The sequence below is a fragment of the Pecten maximus genome, chromosome 3 (genome assembly GCF_902652985.1).
Source record: "Pecten maximus chromosome 3, xPecMax1.1, whole genome shotgun sequence".
NCBI lineage: Eukaryota > Metazoa > Mollusca > Bivalvia > Pectinida > Pectinidae > Pecten > Pecten maximus.
Window position 1 is genome coordinate 37,507,550 of NC_047017.1, and position 25,824 is coordinate 37,533,373.

Consider the following 25,824-nt stretch of genomic DNA (forward strand, 5'->3'; position numbering starts at 1 on the left):
CCAAAATACAGATACAGATGATGAAGTGATGTATTATTGTAGTCATATTAATCTATACATTGTAACAATATATAGGCTTCATGATAATTAATATGCACCTATAACAAGGTCGGCTTTCTACATTGTTATACGTTATCATGACAACGGTTATTTCGGTATATTAGCTGTATATATGTTTTATTTGATGTACATATAATATGAATATACTAGTAACTGCACATCTAATATCATTTTAACATATTTTGTATTTTTAATTTGAAAATTATGTCATATATGATAAGAAAATCAGAAGATAATCTTAATATAGAGGTTGAGTCCTGGTTGACCAGATTTCATTCTGTATTACATTTGTACTTGATGTTTCAATGTCATTATCGATTCCTTATCTGAATAAATTATATCTCTTTAAATGATCAACTGTTTTACTTTAGTGCTTTGTTTCAGTATATTATCTCCAGTTCAATATACGTGTTTTAATATACCATATACAAATGTATGTTATTCTATCACGTCTATAATTACATAAGAAAGAGAATAGAACTTTATGGTATAAGTTATCGTCTCGCCTTTACTAAGCGGTTATGTCTTACTCTATAACAGAATCGTGAGCTGTATGTACTGAAAAAAGGTGCTGGAATGTCCAGTACTTTTACTATGAATGGTTAGATGTACGAAGTTAAAAATATATACTGCCATGACCCATTCTACGACTGTAAATCACGAGATGTGTGAGTCCGATCGATACCCCTTTGTCTCACTCTACAACTGTAAATCACGAGATGTGTGAGTCCGATCGATACCCCTTTGTCTCACTCTACAACTGTAAATCACGAGATGTGTGAGTCCGATCGATACCCCTTTGTCTCACTCTACAACTGTAAATCACGAGATGTGTGAGTCCGATCGATACCCCTTTGTCTCACTCTACAACTGTAAATCACGAGATGTGTGAGTCCGATAGATGTCCCTTTGTCTCACTCTACAACTGTAAATCACGAGATGTGTGAGTCCGATCGATACCCCTTTGTCTCACTCTACAACTGTAAATCACGAGATGTGTGAGTCCGATAGATGTCCCTTTGTCTCACTCTACAACTGTAAATCACGAGATTTGTGAGGCCGATAAATACCCCTTTGTCTCATGGTACAACTGTAATTCACGAGATGTGTGAGTCCGATCGATACCCCTTTGTCTCACTCTACAACTGTAAATCACGAGATGTGTGAGTCCGATAGATGTCCCTTTGTCTCACTCTACAACTGTAAATCACGAGATTTGTGAGGCCGATAAATACCCCTTTGTCTCATGGTACAACTGTAATTCACGAGATGTGTGAGTCCGATAAATACCCATTTGTCTCGTTGTACAACTGTAAATCACGAGATTTGTGAGGCCGATAAATACCCCTTTGTCTCATGGTATAACTGTAAATCACGAGATGTGTGAGTCCGATAAATACCCCTTTGTCTCACTCTACAACTGTAAATCACGAGATTTGTGAGGCCGATAAATACCCCTTTGTCCCATGGTACAACTGTTAATGACGAGATGTGCAAGTCCGATAAATACTCCTTTGTCTCATAGTACAATTGTAAATCACGAGATTTGTGAGTCCGATAGATATCATGCCATATCCTTTATCTAAAATCACATAATGTATGTCGTTAAAAAAGACACTGACATGTACCATCCTACAACTGTAACAGATCACCAACAGAACTTTCTTTTCAGTCTAGTACTCGGGAAATACTGAAGAGACTTTTCAAAAACCGACAAAAAAGGCATAACGAAAGCGTAATTCTAACTGGAAATAGATAAGACGAGCGGAAATACTAACAATGGTATAGATTTTCCTTGATAACCTTGAAAAAACACACGAAAAGACACCGTGTGTTCAGAAAGGGTAAGCGTCTTCTGCTTCATCGACGACGCCCGTCATACAAATCTAGGTCCCGGCGACACCCGTCATACAAATCTAGGTCACAACGACGCCTGTCATACAAATTTAGGTCACGACGACGCCCGTCATACAAATCTAGGTCACGGCGACACCCGCCATACAAATCTAGGTCACGACTGCGCCCGTCATACAAATCTACGTCACGACGACGCCCGTCATACAAATCCAGTCAAACTCGAGGGTAACTTGACCCGCACTTTCTCTCAGAAAAAGTTTATTATTTTATCAAAGCATCTTTAATAAATATGTTTTTCACGTCGCCTTTCGTCTGATGTCAACCAACACTCATTGTATTAGATTTTGCATATTTCTTTTGATGCTAGTTGTGCAATATTTCCTTTATTTTTATATCAATTAAATATTGTCGGTTTCTAACGTTCTGACTGTGGGTGTGTCTTCTTACAAATACTGTCGTACGATGGTTCCGCTTTTATTCTGGTTGTGCAACACCACCTTGCTGTATTGTCAAGAACCATGGTCAATAGCACGATTTTTCAACTTCCGCTTCCACAAACATTGATCCTAACACGAGATAATGAAACCAATTTGTTGAAATTAATAGCAATTGTTTCACAATAATATAATGTGTAGGGAATATGGTGAAAGGTCAAGGTCGTCGTGGTAAATACTGTCTAGCATAATGATCCAACGATTCAATGATCCTCCAGTGATGCAATGATCCAACGACCCAATGATTCAATGATCCAATGTTCCAACGACCGAATGATGCAATGATCCAACGACCGAATGATGCAATGATCCAACGACCGAATGATGCAATGATCAAACGACCGAATGATGCAATGATCCAACGACCCAATGATACAATGATGCAATGATCCAATGATACAATGATGCAATGAAACAATGAACCAATGATACAATGATGCAATGATCCAACGACCCAATGTCACAATAATGCAATGAAACAATGATCCAATTATACAATGTCCCTTGTTGGCGAAAGATCAAAATCGAATGTATATCCCTTTATTGTTAAACACTGTGACGTAATATTATTGAGACTTAACTCCGAAAGGAACACTTTATCTTATCTTCTACGTTTAGATATTTATCTAGTTACATGTAGTTATGTATTTAGTACAGTAATTGGCATTTGAACAAGTAATGTATGCCATATCTAGATATGCTGACATGACCAATGGTATTTCCCGTTCCAGTCTCACAAATGAATTCTTGATTTGAAAGTCAAACAGAATAAACGACATAAACACCGAATTGCCACTTCTTAGCGACACTGTGGAGAAGGTTGACGGACATGGAGGGCACAGGACTTGCGTTCCCTTGCATCATGCGACGCGGCGACACACTCTGGAGAGAAGCGTGAATATGGCGAGAGATACAAGAATTTTTTTTTTCAATCAGATCTCAGAGAGAGATATCGTTTGCTTATCTAGTTCTGATCAACTTATTTTCGCATGTTCAGTAAAACAAATCGTTGTACGGTGTTGATTTCAGCGAAGAGTTCGCGATTTTCTCAGGCTAATGCACATTAATGACGCGATTGGAGACGAAGGATGGTTGTTTACGTTTTCACTGCTAAAAAAGGCGAGCCTGTGACGGTTTCGCATACTTTATAAACTTCGTCCGTGATTATATATGGCTTGGTCGATCGATGTCTCCAGAATATTTCTGTTTGTGTTATTTGTCTGTTTTCTGTGTCAAAGCCATGAAATAGCGAACACATTTGGGACGGGGTTATGATCGAGGGAGTGTTGGGGTATTTGCCAAGCGGAAATGAATAGAAGTGAAAGACGTTTATCGCAGTAACTATAACGATTATATTATTCTTTCCAACAAATTGTATGACGTTACGGAAACTTAAAAAAAAAAAACAACGTAACGTCGACAATGTGTTGTATTTGTGCAATGTCAATGATCTTTAAGACCACTGGACGGATTGATAATGTCATAAACTAGAAAAAATAAGCATCTAATTAAAAAACCGATAATTTCTTCTCAAAAATCATGGAAGACACATGTATGACAGTCAGTGGAGATACATTTTGAGGATTCATTTGAAAATGTCATAAATGTGATTTCAAAATGGTGGACGAGAGATACTTGTTTATGACATTGTCACCGCCACTGTGTATGTTCTTATTTTTCGTTGCTGATATCGAACCACGAAAATAAATACAACAAATATAGTCTCACAACTATTAGATTACGTGGAGTATCCACGGAAGTCTGTACCACAAAGCTATTTAAACAGCTTGGCAAACCCTTAACATTTCGTATCACGCAGTAAGAGGTTGTCGCGGCGTATTACCTACAGATTGTTAAACATTGTCGTCAAGTTCCAATATTTGTCACCAGAAGAACCGTTCGTTCTGTACATTTTCTTTTAGGCTGTCACCATTTGAGGGGAAACTTTAAATAAAGTGTAGCCGATTTGTTTCTGACCAGGTGAACAATGGCAATCAAGTGCTTAAATGATTGGGACAGACAGTATTTTATTTTCAAAATCAAAGCCGTAGTCCAACTTTAAGACCATGTAATATAGAAGGTGCTTCAAGGGCAATAGATTGTGGGTTCAAATTAGTTCCTGACCCATGGTCCATATCATTATATACATGTATGCATTTATATGTAATAAATGTACATTAATTATATAGATACATGGCCAATATATAATGGACCTAGAATTTGGAGTGCCAAGTTGATGTGGTATAACTGATTGACGCTGACAAAATATAATTTTTTATTAAAAGAAGAAGATGTCATTTAAAAGGCGATTACATCCTCTCCGGTGACATAAAATGGTATCCAGTTAGAATCCAAGTGTCTGACAAGAATTCATTGGATATCAAATCCGTCAACACGATTTGTAAGCGTACGCGCGCCACATGCGGTCATTTACTCACAATTACTGACTGCTCCCTGTGATCGGTGTGGATTCGCTACAAAACACTACCAGATGGTTATAAAAATAAGGGTTCTATTTTTTCTATCAGCTTTAGGATTAATTGTCGATAGGAAAACATCGCTTAAACAAACACACAACTTAATCATGTGATACAAGTAATAATAAATGCTCCCCACACTAGGAGAAAAATAAGATGGCGGAAGGCGTACGTGACATCCCGAACGAACACATCGTGTGTCAGTTGTGTGGGTCTCGCGATGACCTCCAGTTATGCAGTAGGTGTAAGACGACTTGGTATTGTAGTAAAGAACACCAAAAATATGATTGGAAGTATCACAAGAAAATATGCAAGAAAAAAACACACAACGACACTAAAACTAATGGTAGAAATGACGGCTTCAACATGACAAGCGCGGAATTACAAACCGGAGTGGGCGAGGTCAACAACCCTGGTATGGAATGTGTAGGACGTGACAATATCAGTGTATCACATTTAAAAACAAACACATCATGTGGTTCATCAACACATGCGATAGAAGTTGCCAAAGATGTCAAAGACTGGACTGGTGAATCGGATTCTGCATCTCGTGGACCAAAATTAAATGTTAAGCTGCCTATGGACTCTGATGGGCAAAGTGGTGTACGTGAGAGCTCGGACATAGACGACAGGGATGTGGAAAACATGTCATTCCGTAGCATGGACTTGTCTGATAAGGTTGTTTCTACAGGTTCTTATTCGGAAAGTAACGATACATTTATCACAGAAGGTAGTTCGGAAACCTTTATTTTAGAATCTGACGATTCAGCCTTGTGTAAGCCTGATTATAGTTCAAACAAATCCCAACATTCCGAGAGTGCAATGTACCCAAAAAGTGATGTAGACACCCGACAGACATACATTTCTATTATTGAAAGCAGAAACAAGGCTGTGGCCCAGTATGTTGTTAATTGTCTCAATAAATATGGTATATGTGTGGTTGACAATTTTCTGGGTGAATCCAAAGGACAAGAAATCTTGGAAAATGTGCTGTCATTGCATAAGTTGGGGACATTTTCGGGGGGACAGGTTATAGACCAGTCCACAAAATCTACGAAAAGAATACGTGGTGACATTATTACCTGGGTAGATGGAACAGAACCAGGCTGTGACGATGTCCAGTTTTTAATTTCCTCTGTGGATGCTGTGATTTTACAATGTGCTGGACAACTTGGAAACTTTGATATCAATGGGAGAACAAAGGTAATCAGTTTGTGGTTTTAGCAAAAACATAGCATCAAAACATATGCATGGGATTTAGGCCTAAAGATTTTAATGGGGAGATGAGTTCTTTAAAAAATAATAGTTCTTTAAATTGTAATACATAATTATTGAACATTATAAGCCTACAGTAAATATAAGTGCTTTACAAAATCTAAATAATTAAAATAACTATTACATTTTTACGGTTCATCAACAAAAGTCATCAGTGCCAATAAAAACATAAAACAAATTAAACTAAGTACACTCACTTTTACCAGGTATACTATTCAATGGGGAACATTAGTCAGTTACCGCCCCTGAATGGTATAATAGGTGGCGCTCTAGTTGTTGCGGTCCCAGTGTATTTCCGGTAAGTACACTTGAGATTGGTAAGAGAGTGGACGTAAAACCCGTTAAATGATCCAGCGGAGAGGATATGCCGAAAACGTGTTGCTGTGTCCCGTATTGTAGTGAAAGAGGGGGGCATGCATTCCCGAAGGATGAAAGACTCAAGTTATTATGGTTGTCGGCTATCAAACGAAACTCGTCGGAGAAAAGATTCCAGCGGTGGACCCCAACAAAGTCGAGCGTCGTTTGTTGCGGTCACTTCAGTGATGCCGACTACAAAACAGAGACCTCATACGGTGAGTCATCGGCTTTGATGTTTCGATTATTGTTAATTTTGACGAATTCATCATGTTTCTGTAATGTTAAAGCTAGATGGTTTTGAAAACGCATACCCGTGTTTTCCCACCTAGGGTCTGGGTCGTTATCAATATCGGTACTGTGGCTATTATTAAACCCGTACATATGTATACAATGCAAGTCGAGTAACAAGCAATAGCAAAAGCAGTCATCGGTATTCTTATAAGCGTGTCCGCTTCTTGACCATCTGTTTTTTAATTATTCTATTTACAGTACGCATGCTCAAATCATGTATCAAGTATAGTAGATTCCTCACCCATTCATAATGACCCAGCAAAAAAAATCTTTCACTTGTTTAATTTCAACATATATGCTGTTTACTGTTGTTGTTGTTTTATTTTCTTTTGTTTAATTTACTTTTGTTTTGTTTCATGTCATGGCCGAGTCTAATGCAGCAACTACTAATGATCAAATCAAAATGAACTATATACTAGCCAAGCGTTCTGATAATATTGTTTGGATATATGTATAGTCATTTTGTTTGATTGATCTTACAACATTCAAGCTGCCGAAGGATGGATAGTATCATCTGATGGTGAATCTATTTGTAAACAATGATTAAAGGGTAAGTTTTAACAGTTTGACCTAGAAACTATATCACGACAGCAACACTATAATCTTTGGCCTTTGTGAGGCATCATATCTGCATTATAATGCTTGAATTATTGATATTACTCATGCATAAGCACACAATTTGATTTTGAAAAAAAAAATATTGGCTATGTTTATATTGTGTTGGATTTGATAAAAACAAACATTTCTTAAAAAATCATTTTAATCAGTGGATGTATTACATGATTATAGCAAAAACTCAATCTTAGATGCCTTACTTTTAACTCATTTGATTAGCAATGAATGAATATCAAATATTACAAAGACAATATCTTTTATACCAGGTACTTTACCATTGCGCAAGCAACTGAGGGATGGAGCTGTCCCAAGCATTTTTGCATGGAAACCAACAGAAAATTCCGGTCCCAGAGCAAAACGTCTGTGTGTACGAAATGCAGAAAAAGAATCTAATGGTAGATTTGTAATGAATGATTTTTTATATGATAGTCGCTGTCCTTCTTCAGATGATCAAGAGGTGGAAATTGATCCTTCTAGTGACTTGAATGTTGCTTATGAGGAGTGTGTTACTGACTCATCTCTATCGATCTACATTGAAGAAGAATGTATTGATATTGCAGAGTCACCGTTGCTGACAAATGCATGTACACAAACACCACATCTACCTGTACTTTCCATTGAATATTTTGTAAGTGATGATGCTGGAACCATGTTTTACACAGGATTGTCTTCGTACAAGGATTTTAAGTTTGTGTTGGCATGTCTCGGAGATGGTGTGAATCATCTGAATTATCTGTACAATCGGGTAGAAAATGTTTCTATTGAAAATCAACTCTTTTTAACTTTAATTAAGTTAAGACAGAACAAAACAAATTTTGAACTCAGTCGTCTTTTCAATATTTCTGAGACATCTGTTGCTAACATTTGGATCACATGGCTTAATTTTATGTATCGACAATGGCAAGAGATACAATGGTGGCCTGAACGAGATCTTGTAAGATATTTTTGTCCAACTGATTTTTTGTCCAAGTTTCCTACTACCAGAGTAATTGTTGATGGAACAGAGTGCCCTGTGAAAAAACCTAGGCCTCCTGTTGCTCAACAGTCAACCTATTCAACATACAAAAATAGGAATACGATTAAAGTGTTAGTAGGGACAACTCCAGGTGGATTAGTCTCCTATTTATCTCCTGCTTATGGAGGGTCAGTCAGTGATCGTCAGATTGTTGAAAGGAGTAATTTGGCCAGTATTTGTGACCCAGGAGATTCTATAATGGCAGACAAGGGATTTAATGTTCAGGATTTGTTTGCTGTTAGAGATGTAGCTATTAATATACCTACTTTCTTTAGAAAGAAAAATAGGATGACAGGCAAAGTTGTGCTCAGAGACAGGAAAATATCAAGTAAGCGTGTTCATGTTGAACGTTTAATTGGCCTAGCAAAGACTTATAAAATACTAGCAATGCCAATGAACAATACGCAGACAAAGCTTTCGAGTGAAATCACATTTGTTTGTTTTATGCTTTGCAACTTCAGAAAATGTATTGTTCCAAGACATGCATGAAAAGATTGACATCAAAAGTCAGATTACCGGGTATATAAAAAGATATTTTGTCATAAAGATTTTACTTACAGTTGTAGATTTTATGTATAACTTCATTGGCAGTTCTATCACTATCAAACTTTGATATTCCATATCTGAACTACTTATCTCCTATCTTCACACAGTATGATTAATATCAATGGGTCATTTATACAAAATCTGTTAAATAAAAAAACATCATTTAATTTTGGTAGGCAAATAACTTTATGATCAGGAAGTAGTGTTGATTAATTTAAACAAGGCTTTTTGAAATATATTTTTGTATTTCAAAATCAAATTCCAACATTACAAGTAAAATGAAGATAATACAAGTCCAACTTTTAACTGGCGGTCATTATCACAAATGTTACACACCTATATATGTACTGGTAGGTTTGGTTTATAATATTTTACATCCTATTAGTATAATTACTATAGCAGCCATGGTTATTAAAGGAATTGCCGGGCTAAGGTGGATGAGAAAGCCAGTGTACCCGGAGAAAAACCATGTTTATATGCCCTGCATTTGTTTTCAAACTGGTAACCTAAAGGTAGATGGCTAGTGATAGCATTCAGCCACCAATATCTATACATATAATGTACACATTTATCATCTTTGTCAAATATAGAGTACATACCAAACACAATTGTTGATCTAATTCAAAGAAAGAAGACCAAAAAGAAGTAACTGATATCAAAAGTTCCATCTTATTTCATTTTTTTCTGTTGTGTGTTTACATTCAAGATCTTATACTTTTTAAGAAAATCTTCTGTCCATATATGGTACCCGTGTAATTATTTTCATGAACCCCAACTTAATGTATTCAATTTCCTTACAGTTTGAGAAGGTTGAACAATAGTATAGTTTATCATCACTATTTGTCTTTGTAGTCATGGATTTGAGATGACTACTAGTAGGTAATCAATGTAACACATAATTGAGAAACTCTAACTACGGACTTTTTGAGTAAAATATCTTTCCCATCTCTGGACTCGGTATTAAATATGGGTACTATGGATATATATCCATATTAAGTATACTTACATAGAAGGGAAATCAACCCTTTGATATAAAGTGATTTAGCTTCGAGTCTATGGTAAGATATTTCGATTGAATAGTCCTTAGTTTAAGTTATGATGTCTCTAGTTTTGAAATGAATATCTGTTGTAATCTTTGAAGTAGAACCTTTCCAGAACAGCTGCTTTAAAGTTAAGGTTGAAAAAAATCTCAAGTTCTGTAATCATGTCCTCTATAAATGTGTCATCACGAGGGACACTAATGATCTTTGTGTCTTTGAAGGTGTACACAACTAGTTTGCACAGATTACGTCCTGTACAGAACAGCTGCCCCTGAATTTGGTAGTAGTAGTTGTGAGTTTGGTCAAGTACCAGTTCTCCACTAACAAAGTCTAGGTAAGGAACAGTTTCAGGAGTGATCTCACTGTCTTTTGCACTGTATGGACATTTTATTTCAACTAGTTCAGACTCACCTAGCAGTGCATCAGGAGAAGATGCTAAGAAAGGATAAGATTTACTAACAAATAAACCACATTTCTGTGTTTGCACACCAGTCATATCCTCAAATTTACTGAGGGCAAGTGATTCATATGTCTGTCCATGATGAATAGGTGCAGGGGATGTTGATGTTTCTTGGTCATTGTGTACATGTGAAGTGTTGCTATGTTGTGTCAATGTCCTTGCCAGTTTTACCATGTTGGTCTTGTTTGTTGCTTTACTGATTCTGCCAAAATTCGATGAGGTAATCCGTATGCATCTTTCTTGAAACCAACTCTTACTTGAAGCTTGATCGCGAGTGTTTTTTTCAATTTGTGTTATCTCGTCAACAGTTATTTTTGTAATTTTCATTTTCTGCAACCAAATGTCGGAGGATGTTAATTCAAAATAGTCATGATCTTTATCAAGGGCATATGGGTTTGCTGGTTTGAAAAGTTGTGATACAGGATAGTCATTAACTTGATTGTGGTTCATCCAAATTGACCTAAAGTGATCATTGTATCCTGGAATATTTCGGTATTGCTGTGGACGTGGATCAAAATTTACACATTTAACAGACTCTTTTGCAAGTGGAAGTTCACTGGCCTTGATTGGGCTTCCATGGTAGGGCTTTGTTTTGTGAAATGATTGTAGTTTTTGAGTACAAGTTTCCTCTGTAAATACTTCCTTAGTAACTGAAAATCTATGGCATGCAAAAAGAACAGCACAAACATGTTTACAGTGGGCTTTCGGACCCATGCCAGCTGCACATTCACACTGTCCCTCAACCACACAACCCTTCTTGTCAATACATACATCTACAACATATGATACACTTTTCTTCATTTGCGCACGGCATTCAGATCTTATGTAAAAGCTGTCAGCCTCTGATGCCAAACGTAAATATTTGAGAAATCGATTTGAGTACAAATCTTTAGCGTCACTGTCTATAGTCTTTTGTAGTGGAAGGAGATATGACTCTACTGCCTCTAATGTCAAGTTTGTGAAATCTGTGTCTTGGTTAATATCTCTATAACTCTCGAAACCTGGCACACTCATACTAAATTCAGGCTCTAACTCTTCACGACCAAAATCTTTGTTTCTATCATACGCCTCAAGTCTGAAACATGCAAATTAGAATATATATTATACATGCAACTATGTATAGATTTTTATGGCTCACAAGCTAAAAGTTGACCCTCACATGTCTAATGCTATTTTCATTTGAGCTGATACATGATCCTATTTGAAGTATAAAAATAATCTAAATAAAATTTAACAATGTAATTAAATTATCTTCACTTTACTGGAGTTGGTCATCAGTGTTTACAAGTGTTGAAGTAATAAAACAATATCAAACACAAATATATTGTTTATTTATATTGTACAGTTATCAGTATCCTGCAGTGAAATAGGAAAAGTGGTTGGAACTCAATGACGATTATTCCGGCAAATTCATAGGCCTTTCAAATAAGACTAGCTCACAAATTTAGGCCTATAGTATATAATCGCCTTAGGGCCACGCCACTATCGTATCGTTTTGTAAACACGTAATATGTCTACCCTACGATAGATTATAAACATGTAATTTTTTACAAAACGAATTATATTGACGTGGCCCTGTGAATCGACGAACGAGAATCCGTTATTTGTTTACATTACAATAGGAATAACGGACTTTACAGGATGACGGACGGACACTGGACTTTCATTATATAATTTTACATTTATATTTGAAACCATTAAACGATGACCGATCACAAAAGATTTAGACCAGTGCGGTATAACAAACCGGGGCTTCACGGTAACGTAACGTTCACGTAATGGACTAGCCGATCCGACAGTTTACAATGCAACGTAAAATAAAACGAACCTCTCAATCAATTCATTCTTTCGACCAGATACACGAGCTCCACGGGTTCGCAACTCCTTCCTTAGCTTTGGAAGGTCCCACGATCCATAGGATAAGGGTTTACTCAAAGACATAATTATCGATAGATATATATGATCACTCTAGAGGTCGTTGACATTCAGATTTCGCGGAATGTCAGGACCGCAACGTACTGTGCGCCACCTATAATCAGGGGAGTTAACTCTAAATGAATTCCTACCGATGTTCCCCATTAAACTAATTGTAATTTGATGGCTAAACAATGAACAAAACAGAAATAACAATAAAATAATAAGATACAAATTATTCTTAACAAATAAGATCAATAAAAAAATCAAATGAATCATTTCTTTTTCTAAAAAATATATAGAGAGTGAAAAATGTTGAGTCTCTTAATTATGAAGACCAATTAAATGCTCTGTCCAAATTGCCAAAAGGGTTTTTGATAACCAGCTTTAGTGACAGAATATGTATATATATATATAACATCAGGTATTTTTCCTGGTTTAAACAATGTTTGTAATATAATTTGATAAACAGGCAGAGGATACTACACAGGTATTCACATCTAGATCCTGTTTCACGCTGTGAATATTAAACAGTAATTATATAATCTGTCCGTGCTGCTAGGTCTATTTCAGATAATTAAAAGATTTAAAGAAAGAAATATAGCTTTTGTCATTTCTGACAGAATAAAATTTAACTTGTACTTAATAATTATTAATGACTAGCTATATATATGTATAGGCTATGTAATTATATATGCCATACCATCAACACCATTCTTGCATGTTTGCCATATTTATTAGTTTCCAGAGATTCAAGTGTTCAGCTTCAACTTCCATCATCTTATCATTACATTAATCACTTCTGGAATCTGGTACTAGTGTCAGTACCAATCTGGAATCACTATCATTATGATCATGATCATAAGTGTTCTAAAAAATTTCGTTGTTTTACAGCCAGTACCATTTTGAAATGTATTGTTTATTGAATTATTATCAGCACCGTTCTAAATTTAAAATGTTTATTGCATTACTGTCAGCACCGTTCTAATTATAAAATGTTTACTGTATTACTGTCAGCACCGTTCTAATTATAAAATGTTTATTGTAGTACTGTCAGCACCGTTCTAATTATAAAATGTTTATTGTAGTACTGTCAGCACCATTCTAATTATAAAATGTTTATTGTAGTGCTGTCAGCACCGTTCTAATTATAAAATGTTTACTGTATTACTGTCGGCACCGTTCTAATTATAAAATGATTATTGTATTACTGTCAGCACCATTCTAATTATAAAATGTTTATTGTAGTACTGTCAGTACCGTACGGCCCGCGTTCTAATTATAAAATGATTATTGTAGTACTACCAGCACCATTCTAATTATAAAATGTTTATTGTAGTACTGTCAGCTCCGTTCTAATTATAAAATGATTATTGTATTACTGTCAGCACCATTCTAATTATAAATTTTTTATTGTATTACTGTCAGCACCATTCTAATTATAAAATGATTATTGTAGTACTGTCAGCACCATTCTAATTATAAAATGTTTACTGTAGTACTGTCAGCACCATTCTGATTATAAAATGTTTACTGTATTACTGTCAGCACCGTTCTAATTATAAAATGATTGTTGTATTACTGTCAGCACCATTCTAATTATAAAATGTTTATTGTAGTACTGTCAGTACCGTACGGCCCGCGTTCTAATTATAAAATGATTATTGTAGTACTACCAGCACCATTCTAATTATAAAATGTTTATTGTAGTACTGTCAGCTCCGTTCTAATTATAAAATGATTATTGTATTACTGTCAGCACCATTCTAATTATAAATTTTTTATTGTATTACTGTCAGCACCATTCTAATTATAAAATGATTATTGTAGTACTGTCAGCACCATTCTAATTATAAAATGTTTACTGTAGTACTGTCAGCACCATTCTGATTATAAAATGTTTACTGTATTACTGTCAGCACCGTTCTAATTATAAAATGATTGTTGTATTACTGTCAGCACCATTCTAATTATAAAATGTTTATTGTATTACTGTCAGCACCGTTCTAATTATAAAATGATTGTTGTATTACTGTCAGCACCGTTCTAATTATAAAATGTTTATTGTAGTACTGTCAGTACTGTCAGCTCCGTTCTAATTAAAAAATGTTTATTGTAGTACTGTCAGCACCGTTCTAATTTTAAAATGTTTATTGTAGTACTGTCAGCTCCGTTCTATAATTATAAAATGTTTACTGTATTACTGTCAGCACCATTCTAATTATAAAATGTTTGTTGTAGTACTGTCAGCTCCGTTCTAATTATAAAATGTTTATTGTAGTACTGTCAGCTCCGTTCTAATTATAAAATGTTTATTGTATTACTGTCGGCACCGTTCTAATTATAAAATGATTATTGTAGTACTGTCAGCTCCGTTCTAATTATAAAATGTTTGTTGTATTACTGTCAGCACTGTTTTAAAATGTTTATTTTATTACTGCCAGCACCGGTACCGTTGTAGAATGTTTGTTGTACATGTATTACTATCAGCACAAGCTGCGCAAAAATGTTTATTACATTACTGCCAGCACCGTTCTAAAATGTTTATTGTATATTACAGCACCGTTCTAAAATGTTTTTTGTATTACTGTACATATCAGCACCATTCTAAATTGTTTGTCTGTATTACTATAACTATGTCAGCACTGTTCTGAAATGTTTGTTGTATTAATGCCAGTATTTGATAGTGTGTATTTTAAAAGTTAGGATTGTGAACAGTAACGTTGTAAATTTCAAAATTGTTCCAGAATCTATCAACATTTTCTCAAAATCAATTTCTTCTCAATTCTGATAAAATAACCAATTGTGGAAGAATTTCTGTTACATTTCAATATACCGGTATATAATGCAAAATGTAAGATGAATACCTTACCAGTGAAATTAACTTGGGGAAATCACATTAATGATGATTTAAGTTAAATAGGATGTCCTTTTTTCAGTAGTCTGTTTATATAATTAAGATGAGCTGGGGATTGTTATAATGTACATATACTTGTTGTAGTTAAATTACACTAAAGGGGGAAGTTTTTGTTCAACTAAATAAAATAGATGGTTGGAGCAAAAGCAACAAAATTTTGAAATAAAATGAACCATATTTTTCACAACTGTTAATCCCTTTGTTACAGGCGATGGTAGCATGTTATCCAGGGAAGGGTTCTCATTACATGCGACATGTGGACAACCCTAATGGTGACGGGCGTTGTGTCACCTGTATTTATTACCTCAACAAAGATTGGGAAGCAAAGGTTTGCTGTTTATATCCATTCTAGTGTTTTTTATGTACATTTTGTACAATGTACCTGGTCCAAATACAGAGTTAATTATAGAAGAGTCATTACCATAAATTTAAAAGTTTGGTTAATTTCCCCTCGGGAAAGGCTTTTATATAAAAATTTAAAGTCTAATTTGAAAATGAATGATGTAAACTTTATTTATTTTGCAACAATTGCAATTCCAAAACAAATTATATCAACATAATATATTAATGATGCTTGTTGGCTCAGATGGAAAGCATGAAGGGCACTTAGTGTGGAGGAAAGCTTTTTTTCTGGAGGAAACTCAGTATCCTTAATTAATTTGAGAAGTTTTACCCCTTTTTAAAACAAAATTCCACTTACAAAGACTTAAAGTTACATATTATTAATTGATCAATGATCATGACAATAAAGTTAGTATTTAGAACATTTTAGGTCAATTTTTTTTTAAACCCATATGCCAATTTCAATGAAACTTTGCAGAAATATTCCATGGCCAAAGGTCAACCAAAATTGTGAGTTATATATGGTGCCAATTGATCCACAAGGTACCTAAGGGGCAGGGCAAAAAGGGGTCAAATTTGTTGAGATATATATATCAAAAATCTTGTTCACAAGACACAAATTAGGTAGAATCAAATACTCGATCTACATAGATGTAAAGGTCTGAATTTCATGACCCTGGGGTTCCACTTTTCCCCCTGGGAAGGGAGTAAGTTTTACTTAAGAAATAATTAACGATGACTCATGTATTGTTGCAGGATATACAACTCTGACTCGGATATTTTGCAATTTTAATTAATAACTCAGGCCGCAGGATATACAACGAGGACGAGGATATTTTGCAATTAAATTAATAACGAAGGCCGCAGGCCTGAGTTATTAATTAAAATTGCAAAATATCCTCGTCCTCGTTGTATATCCTGCAACAATACACGAGTCAAAGTTGATTATTTCTATTCTACCATGTACTGTTTAGTTCTGTGATCGACCTCTTTCTAATAGGAAAACAGCAAAGAAACCCCGGGAAAACCTTGTAATTTATTTCTTGAGTATTGCATTATTTGTTGATGAAATATACATTTCTTTACAGGCACTACAGTACTACGATCAAGAGCATCTATTATATGGCATTGATTATGAAAATTAAAAAAAAGGGATATAGAAAAGAAAAAAAAAGAAAAAAAGGGGGCCTCCGTAGGATTCGAACTCGCGTCGTGATAAAAATTTAATGAAAGACTAACCCATTAGCCCACTCGGCTATTGTAACCTTGTAAGAAATAAGTGAATATTAGATATATAAAGTTGTAACAGCCGTGACTCACGAGCGTGTATTATTGGCACGAGCGTGTATTATTGGAAAATAATACATGGTTTTAAACCAATCAAAACTGGCGTTGCAAAGCAAACATGGTAGAATATGGTTTATATAGGGATATCACATTTTTTAGCATCATTTGCTGGATTGCCATTGAAAATATTTCAATCTTGATTAGAATTTTCAGCATGGGATGACAATTTGATGATATGCACATTTTATCCCTGACTGACTCCAAGGGACCTAAATATTCTGTAATTGTACTTAATTTGAAAGACTCAAATTTTAGCACAAAATCAAATTAAAACATTACTGGAATGATAATTAATAGTGCACCAACAATATGATTGCCATAAAAACCAATGTAGATAAATTACCTTTAGCACAATCATATTTAGCAGAATGCTGCAAGCGTGGAAAATGTTAGAATATACAGTAAGGGGTGGGAACAAAATGGGTCAAACTGACTGAAATTTCAAAAAATCTTCTCAATACCCAGGTATGGTAGAATCAAATTCTCTTCAGATTCACAGATAGAAAGGCGTGAAGAAATTGCTTTACCAAAATTGTAAATTTCATGACCCTTAGTGAGGTCTCGTGTTTCCCCTTTAGAATAGAAGGGCTAAATTAACTTTAGTTTATTATTTGTTGACTTACTGTTGGAAATAATTAAAACTTAGTTAGTAATATCATTATTGGATGGCAATTTAAAAAAAAAATATATATTTTGCATGACTGATACCAGGGGTTGATGGGCAGGGTCAAAATGTGTCGTGTTGACCGAAATATTATGTGTATATTAGAGTTCAGGTGACCATATGATATAGGCCTGAGCCTCTTGTTTATGAACAAATATAAAATATAATGGGTCCTATTTTAAAATTCATATTCAGATTCATATAATACCTTTAAGTCAAAATCCAAATATATGCAGTTCACTCCTGAAAATCTCTTCCCCATTCACCACTTTTTTTCCCAAAATGAGACAAAAATAATCCTGTCCTAAGCAAGTAAAAAATCTCTGGTTATTTAATCCACAGTATTTTGTTACATATTCAATCACAGTACTAGTTTTGTTCATTACTATTTATTTAAGAGTTTAATAAGTGTTGGCACTTTATCCTGCATTGTTACACTTGGACAATTTCAATCTGAAAAAGACAGCTCAAATATCAGTTTATTGATTAAATGGTCAGCATGCCACTTAAAATTGTAATTTTGCAATATAATTCTTGTATTTTTTCCACAAAGGACAGCTGCCTGGTTGTGAAGTTTATTGTTTTGTTTTAGTGAAAAAACATTAGTTTTTCAATAAAAACATATATTAAATAATAATTTGATGACAATATGAAACAGCACTGTATTTTACATATGGTTCCGAGAATTCTGAGTAGTTATCGTCTAAGAGGCCTCATACCTTTATATCACTGACACCCGTTTTTTATCCCTAAGTTTTTGGTTAGACCTCAGAGCAATATGTCTTATATTCCTGTCGTTGCTTTTCTGTCTGATATTATCATCATACAGTATGATTACTTACTATTGTCATGTCACATCACATCACTCAATTTCACAACAATAATGTAGACTTACTGTGATGTTATCTTTTGTACTTATACTGGGTACACTCACTGTCATGTGATCAGGCATTGATAAGACAAATCTTAATGTCTTTACAGTAGTTTTCTCTTCAGTATCATAACCATTGGTATATATTTAAAATAAACCCTCTATCTCTTCATATAGGTTAATGGTGGGCTATTGAAGATTTTTCCTGAAGGGCAAAATTTAGTGGCTTCCATTGAGCCCAAATTTGACCGCCTGCTGTTCTTTTGGTCGGACAGACGAAATCCCCATGAAGTTATGCCAGCTTACAAAACACGGTAAGATATCAGAATACATTCATATAAGATATCTAATTGATGTTAGAATTAAAAAAAACTGGTGTAAATTAAATGCAGCGAAATTTGGGTCCAAAATATCCAGTTAAAATTTGTTTTCCCAATTGCTAATCTACCATTATGTCCAAAAATAGCCAAGTAGAAGGGCATCTCATAATAGATTGTAAATGGTCTTTACAAGGTGGAAGAGACAGATGGTCACAGTTTTGTTTACTTGACAGAAATTGTAAAAAATAAGAATGCACGATGCCAAAGTAATCAATGTTGTTTGTTTGGCTAAGAGTATCCTAGCTTGGTCAATGACTACCAATTTACTGTGTATTGTACAAATTTGAAGGTGTAACCAATAACAACTTCCAACTCCCAGCACAAAAAAAAAGTTTTATTTGTAAGTAGTGTGGTGAGATTGGGTCCAAACTACCGGGAAAATAAATATGATTATGGAATCTTATTTTTTAAAGTAGGATACCTTGAATTGATAGATATCATTTTCTGAATTTTTCAGTTCTTCTTGATACATTTCCATTGTTTTAATCTTTTTGATACAGGTATTTACATCACATTGGTGCTTGGTAAGGACATACAATATGCCATTGGTTTATATTGACAGGTATGCCATAACAGTATGGTACTATGATTCTAAGGAAAGGAAGAGAGCTGTGAAAAAGTTCAAAGGTAAGAGTTCCTTAGGTAAAATATTTTTTATCTGTATAATTGATGTGCATTGAGGAAGACAGGAAGCCAGACTGGCAGACTCTATAGTAGTGTGATCATACTGTGTTGATCATGTGTCTTGGAAGACTGCAGTCTCCTGTCCATCAAAATCATCTAATTTTTAGCTCGCTCAGACGAAGCCCCCTTGGCATTGGCATTGGCTGTAGATAACTAGGTTAAAGTTTTGTGTCCATACTAATGAGGATGCAGGTTAGGTATTTGACATGTGTGTGGACCTGCAGACCTTGACCATGACCTTTGACTTACTTAAGTAAAGAACTGATTTTGAATTTCAATCCACTTAGCAAACTACAGTCGAACCTGTCATATGTGACCTTCCAAGGGAGTCAGTAAAAAAGGTCACATATGACAGGTGGTCTCTTAATCCAGGTTCAAAGAAAATGACCCGAAAAGGAAAGTTCATAATTATTCTGCCACATGTAATATTTATCAGCTACAAGTATTAGTACATACATGTATATGAAAAGGAATTACCTCAGTCATCAATTAAGATTGTGAATGTAATCAAATCTGTAAGAGACCTCTTGAGGAAAACGAAAGAAAAAAAAGAAAAAAAAGAAAAGTCACCATTCACTTAATGAAATAAAATGCTTATAATAATGGACAATATATAAAAATATCCCCATTTCTACATATGTAGTACAATATTTATTTTTTTTAATTTAATTCAGTTTCTTTTATTTTCATTAATACATGTATATATATATAAATTCTTTTAGCAGGTTACAATAAATTTATTTTTTTATTTTAAAATACAAAAAATAATCAAAGAATTTGAATGGCTAATTTGATTATTTCCAGTACTGGATACATTTACATAAAAAAAAAAAAAAATGATTTTTTTTGCGTTCCTGAATTCCTGGCCCGGACTTCCGTCCGGATTATTAGTCACGTAACTGCATTTCCTTCATAACGATGGAGACGTTTTTAACTGGCAAATATCTGTCCTAATGTCTCAAAAAGAACATAAATTTCAGTTAAACAGTAAGTTGACTGTTTATTCACTCTTTTTCATACTTCCCAAGCAAATGTTTTTATTTATATCTATCAAAATTTCGTGAAAATCGTCTGAATGGCGAGGACGTTTTTTCGCCATATCCCATCTCCTTTCATTCTTTAGAAGTTAAGTACAGTTTCGTTCGTTTTTGGGTGTTATCAGGGCAAAGATAATAAATTCAATAAATTTTTTGAGACAGAATCAGACATTTCATGCATTTCTGAAGTATTTTTTAATCTTTAAAAGCAGACAAGTTCGTCCGGTTTCTTCTTGATTAGGACTTCTGCTTCCGTTTTAAAACTCGGAAAGTCGCTGAAAAAAGTCGCTTTTCAGCATTTGGGACACGGAAATGATGGTCGTTAGTCGCGTCTGACAGGTAGTCGCTTAATCCAGGTCACTAGTATAGTAAATAACGTTGGGAGGAAAAAATACGGTCGCATATGAAAGGAAGTCGTTTAATTCAGGTGGTCGCTAAGGCAGGTTTGACTGTATGTTGTCTTCTGGCAACTCTTGTTTTAGACTCGTGAAACCAGAAGTGTGAACGAAAAATATTATGTAATCCCTATCGCTGTACCGCTCAACCTGTTCATGTGTATCAGAAAAGGTGTAGGCACAAGTAGCCTTGCATTTAAAACGAGAGCCGTGATCGTTTGAAACGAATGCTGTGATTGGTCGATCGCGAGTGTACACATATGTGCAGATCCAGTTGACACTGCCAAGCACGTGCAAAATGAAGGACGATCCTGATAAGCTTTATCAATGTTTGAAAGGAATCAACCCTGGATTGTCTTAGTTTCGAGATGAATTTAAAAAGATCGCTTTCTCAGACCACAAGAAGTATTTAATATGAATTTACCCCTGGTGTTTAAACGGCTACTGGTGGATCGCATTGTTAATCTGCAGACGCCAGAAACAAAACAAAAAATGAAAAGGTCAGCAGAAAAAGATGACGACACCACAGTTCATGATACTCGAAAACCTAAAAAAAACTGTGAATGTTAGCAGGTAAATGCAAAATCCTGCATCCCAGTGTATTTAACGAAAGATTCATACAATGTTTACAAACACATCATGCACCCGTACCTTCATTTAGGTTAGTGACCGCCCGCCCGCTATCGAATACACTTGTAACTTTATTGACATGTAGGCCTACCTGTGACAACATGCACTCCTGCACACATAACTTGCAATTCCGACCAATCACGGCTCTCGTTTCAAACGCACCTCATGTGATTGGCCTAGCAAAGTTACTGTACACCTTTCTGATACACCTGAACGGTTAAGCAGTACAGCGATAGGGATTACATAATATTTTTCGTTCACACTTTTGGTTTCACGAGTCTAAACAAAATTGCAAATGAATTGAACATGCCTATATGTACATATTAAATCTGTTCATGAGAAAAAAGATGGAATTAAGATATTTAGTTTAGAAGGTTCAGTTTTGTAAGGAATAGAAAAAAATACTGAAATGAAATATGTACCCTGTATCTATGAATGATTTTGAAAATATTTACAAGATTTCTTTTTTTTAATTTTCAGGTAATAAAAGCCCTGAACAGTCTTCTGTTCCTCTAATTAGCAGTCAGAAGTGATGACATTGTGATGTTTGGTATTTAATTGTGATTGCTGGCTTACTGTGACCTCATTTGCATTAGTGACTGATATGTGGATGTGTCGGCTATTTGATCATCAAAGTAGGTCAAACCTATACTGGAGAGGATTGAATCGTACATCTCATTGTGGACAGGCAACTTGCTGCTTTGATCGGTTCACTGTACAATTTACAATTGTTTACTGTTTGTCACATGACCTCCCTTTGACTTAACCTAGAAAAGTAGCTCTTAAAAAGGGACAAGCAATGTAGACGGATCATGTTCATTCCTGCAGTTCACTATAGACTGGTAATGTTCCTACACCTCATTGTGGACATTGTTCACTTTCTACAGCTCACCGGTATGGTAGACAGGTCTCATTAATGGCTATGGCTCACTGTATACAGATTCTGATCATTCCTGCAGCTCACTATAGATTGGTAATTTTCGTACACCTCACTGTGGACATATGACTTTCTACAGCTCACCAGTATATTAGACAGGACTCATAAATCATTGGATGACTATAAGCTCACTGTATACAGATCCTGATGATTCCTTATAGCTCACTATGGATAGTTAACTCCCAATTGACTTTGACAAAGGTCTGATTAAATAATCTATTTTGCTTGTTTGTGGTTGATTTTGTAAAATTTACCATCAGCAGGCTGTAAAAGTCTTGAAAAGTGTTGAATATTGTCCCATGGCCTTAAAAAGTATTTTAATGTGCGATAAGTGTTCCTTGAACAGACATAAATATGAGGAAGTTGAAATCTGAAATTGGAACAGCAAACTTTTGGGGGCAATAAAAGGTGACAGTTCAATTGACAGAAATTAGCAAATAAGTGCAGAAATTGTGCATGGAAGATGTCCTGCATCAGGCATTGTAAATGCAAATTTTATTTTTTTCTGTATGAGAAGACTTTATAAAGGGATAATCTGTACAAGTTCAGATTTAATAAGATACTTTTTATAAAAATTGTACATAAGTATCTACTTATGCTCTTATGGGGATTGTTCACCTTAATTTACCATATGAATAATCAAAATATGATTTGTGGAAATCTTTATAGATCTCTATCTAAATCAATTTACTTACATGGCATCATGACAGGTTTGCATTGTATTAGCTGAACAGTATGAAATAATTGTGAACATTATAAATCAACCATAAATAAGCCTAAGGAAGCAATGGAATTGGCATCCCAGCAGACATTATAAGTGATCATGCAGTGTACACACTTGTGTAGTTACTGAATACTTTGCATGAAATTAGTGGCTGGGTGGTTAAGGTGTCCCAACACTTGATCACTAACCTTCCACCTCTGGGTTGCCAGTTCGAAACCCATGTGGGGCATGCACAGTTGCCTGGTACTGACCGTTGGCCGGTGGTTTTTCTCTGGGTATTCCGGCTTTCCTCCACCTCCAGAACCTGGCATGTCCTTAAATGACCCTGGCTGTTAATTGAACGTTAAACAAAATAAACCTAAATGCATGAAATCTATGATAAAGCCCTCAGCTCTATTTTCCCAATATACTCTATTTAGGTAGTCTTCCAGTTAATTATATCTGTAGCTCTGCCATAGACAGGACTTTCTTAAGTCAGAACACTGTCCTACATCAGTTTCCAGCAGCTAGGATTTGAAGCTGTGTCATATATAGGTCTTTCTATAGTCGGACAACTGTCCTACATTGGTTTGTCTGTTTGTCCAACAGCTAGGATTTGTAGCTGTGTCATATATAGGTCTTTCTATAATTAGACAACTGTCCTACATTGATTTGTCTGTTTGTCCAACAGCTGGGATTTGTAGCTCTGCCATAGATAGGACTTTCTATAGTCGGACAACTGTCCTACATTGGTTTGTCGGTTTGTCCAACAGCTAGGATTTGTAGCTGTGTCATAGATAGGTCTTTCTATAGTCGGACAACTGTCCTACATTGGTTCGTCCAACAGCTAGGATTTGTAGCTGTGTCATAGATAGGTCTTTCTATAGTCGGACAACTGTCCTACATTGGTTCGTCCAACAGCTAGGATTTGTAGCTGTGTCATAGATAGGACTTGTTACATATCCAGAACATTGTCATACATCAGTTTTCAAGATCTGCCATAGACTGGACTTGCTATAGTTAGAACACTTTCCTACAGTAGTTACAATGTTAAGTTTCCGATAGCTAGGACTCGTAGTACTCAAACAATGTAAGAGGTTTACTCAGCGAGAAACTTGTGACTGGTACCCGTCACTGATGGCACAATAATGTCATGCACCACTTCCTATAGTCAGAATACTGTCTTAAATCAGTTAAAATGTTATATTTCTAATAGTATGACTAGTCTTAAAATCATTCCATCCGACAAAAATGTCTCAGTGAGACTCTGTTAATGTAGCTATGTTTCCAAAAGCTAGGACAATTACAGATTTTTAAATGAACATTAATGTTCCTTTATTTCAAATGCACGATTTAAATTTGAATCCATATTGACCTTGAATAAGGTCATTAATTTATAAAAAGTGATACATGATCATGTTCAGCAGCTGGTATGTGTGAACCATCCTTACTCCTTCAACCCATATGCATGCTGGGCCTAGTTTCCTCTACCTAAGTAAACTCCTAGGAAAGCATTATTGGATTTTAGGGGAAATCCTTAGACAAGGATCTTAACTTAAAATCTTTAATGCATTCACATAAAAAATTTCTGTTAAGGAGAAAGCTGGTTTAGAAAGGTTACACTATATTGATTGGATATTAAATATAACAGCATGTGAACATTTTGAGCCATTATAATTAGCATATAATGGGTTATTTTAGCCAGTGTAATATCTAGTTTTAACATAAAAATTCAAGAGTTTAATTTTAGAGTGTATGGTTTTAGCTATTGTCCTACCTAAGATCTTATTCTAGCATTTAAGAAATAATGTACTATGTTCCAACATTTTCCACACTTTTGACTTGTCTGTTCATAATTGTTTGAACATTGTTATTAATTACACTCAAAACATGTGGTCCAAGAATTTTCTCTAGATGTAAGGGAGGTAACTTAGGCTGTACCTATTTTCAAGGCTTTCCATTTACCTGGTTGCTATTCTTCCATGTTCTATTTTCACAGCCATCGTCAGAAAATTACATATTACAATGACGTTAAAACCCCTATCATTACATTTCTTGTCTAACAATGAAATACAATGTACATTTACGTTAATAACAATGACTGGCTTTGCAGGTAATTCAGTGTTGATGCCTTTAAACTTATCATACCTTAGGTATATACCATTGTTTAAGAGTTCATGTTTTTACTTTATACAAATTTGTTGACGAATCCCATAATAAATTCTTATTACATGATATGTTTTGTTTGTTGTGTTTGGATATTCTAAAGGAAGCAATATTTAACACATTTATGTATATATTGAATGTGCATATGTATATTTTGACACTGTACAACTACGACAGAAAATTTAAATAATTAACTTTCAGATCTATCATCAAATAGACAAAAATAAAATAAAATTTAGTTAAGATAGCTCTGTTAATTGTATATGTTGGCTAATGGTGACCAATGAAGGCAAATTTAATTCCTAATTTGTTGTCTCAAACATTAACCATTACCAAAACAAAAGGCCCAG

The 25,824-nt window shown here is 34.9% G+C and overlaps 2 protein-coding genes across 5 annotated transcripts; both read left to right on the forward strand.

Moving 5' to 3' along the window:
- The first annotated feature begins 5,007 nt into the window (after nt 1-5,007).
- LOC117324079 (egl nine homolog 1-like) lies at nt 5,008-25,543 on the forward strand. Of its 4 annotated transcripts, none has more exons than XR_004531887.1 (6): nt 5,008-6,091; nt 15,527-15,646; nt 18,720-18,856; nt 19,485-19,549; nt 22,149-24,183; nt 24,258-25,543. XR_004531887.1 is itself a non-coding variant. In XM_033879709.1 (5 exons), exons 1-5 carry the CDS (start codon nt 5,045-5,047, stop codon nt 22,199-22,201), a joined length of 1,422 nt encoding a protein of 473 aa, XP_033735600.1. In that variant the 5' UTR covers nt 5,008-5,044; the 3' UTR covers nt 22,202-25,543. The 4 variants fall into 4 exon arrangements, 2 of the variants coding, with proteins under 2 accessions (XP_033735600.1, XP_033735601.1); XR_004531888.1 differs by having other exon boundaries at nt 22,149-24,109; XM_033879709.1 differs by having other exon boundaries at nt 22,149-25,543.
- Nucleotides 6,392-11,752, forward strand: LOC117324080. Its single transcript, XM_033879711.1, has 2 exons — nt 6,392-7,361; nt 7,693-11,752. Exon 2 carries the CDS (start codon nt 7,833-7,835, stop codon nt 8,928-8,930), a length of 1,098 nt encoding a protein of 365 aa, XP_033735602.1. The 5' UTR covers nt 6,392-7,361; nt 7,693-7,832; the 3' UTR covers nt 8,931-11,752.
- Nucleotides 25,544-25,824: the final 281 nt, after the last annotated feature.

Bases quoted from the DNA above. Each gene is read 5' to 3' on its own strand.
- LOC117324080 (XM_033879711.1), top strand. From the start codon at position 7,833: ATGAATGATTTTTTATATGATAGTCGCTGTCCTTCTTCAGATGATCAA.
- LOC117324079 (XM_033879709.1), top strand. From the start codon at position 5,045: ATGGCGGAAGGCGTACGTGACATCCCGAACGAACACATCGTGTGTCAG. The intron at 6,092-15,526 runs GTAATCAGTTTG...CCTTTGTTACAG, and splicing joins ATATCAATGGGAGAACAAAG to GCGATGGTAGCATGTTATCC. The intron at 15,647-18,719 runs GTTTGCTGTTTA...CTCTTCATATAG, and splicing joins ACAAAGATTGGGAAGCAAAG to GTTAATGGTGGGCTATTGAA.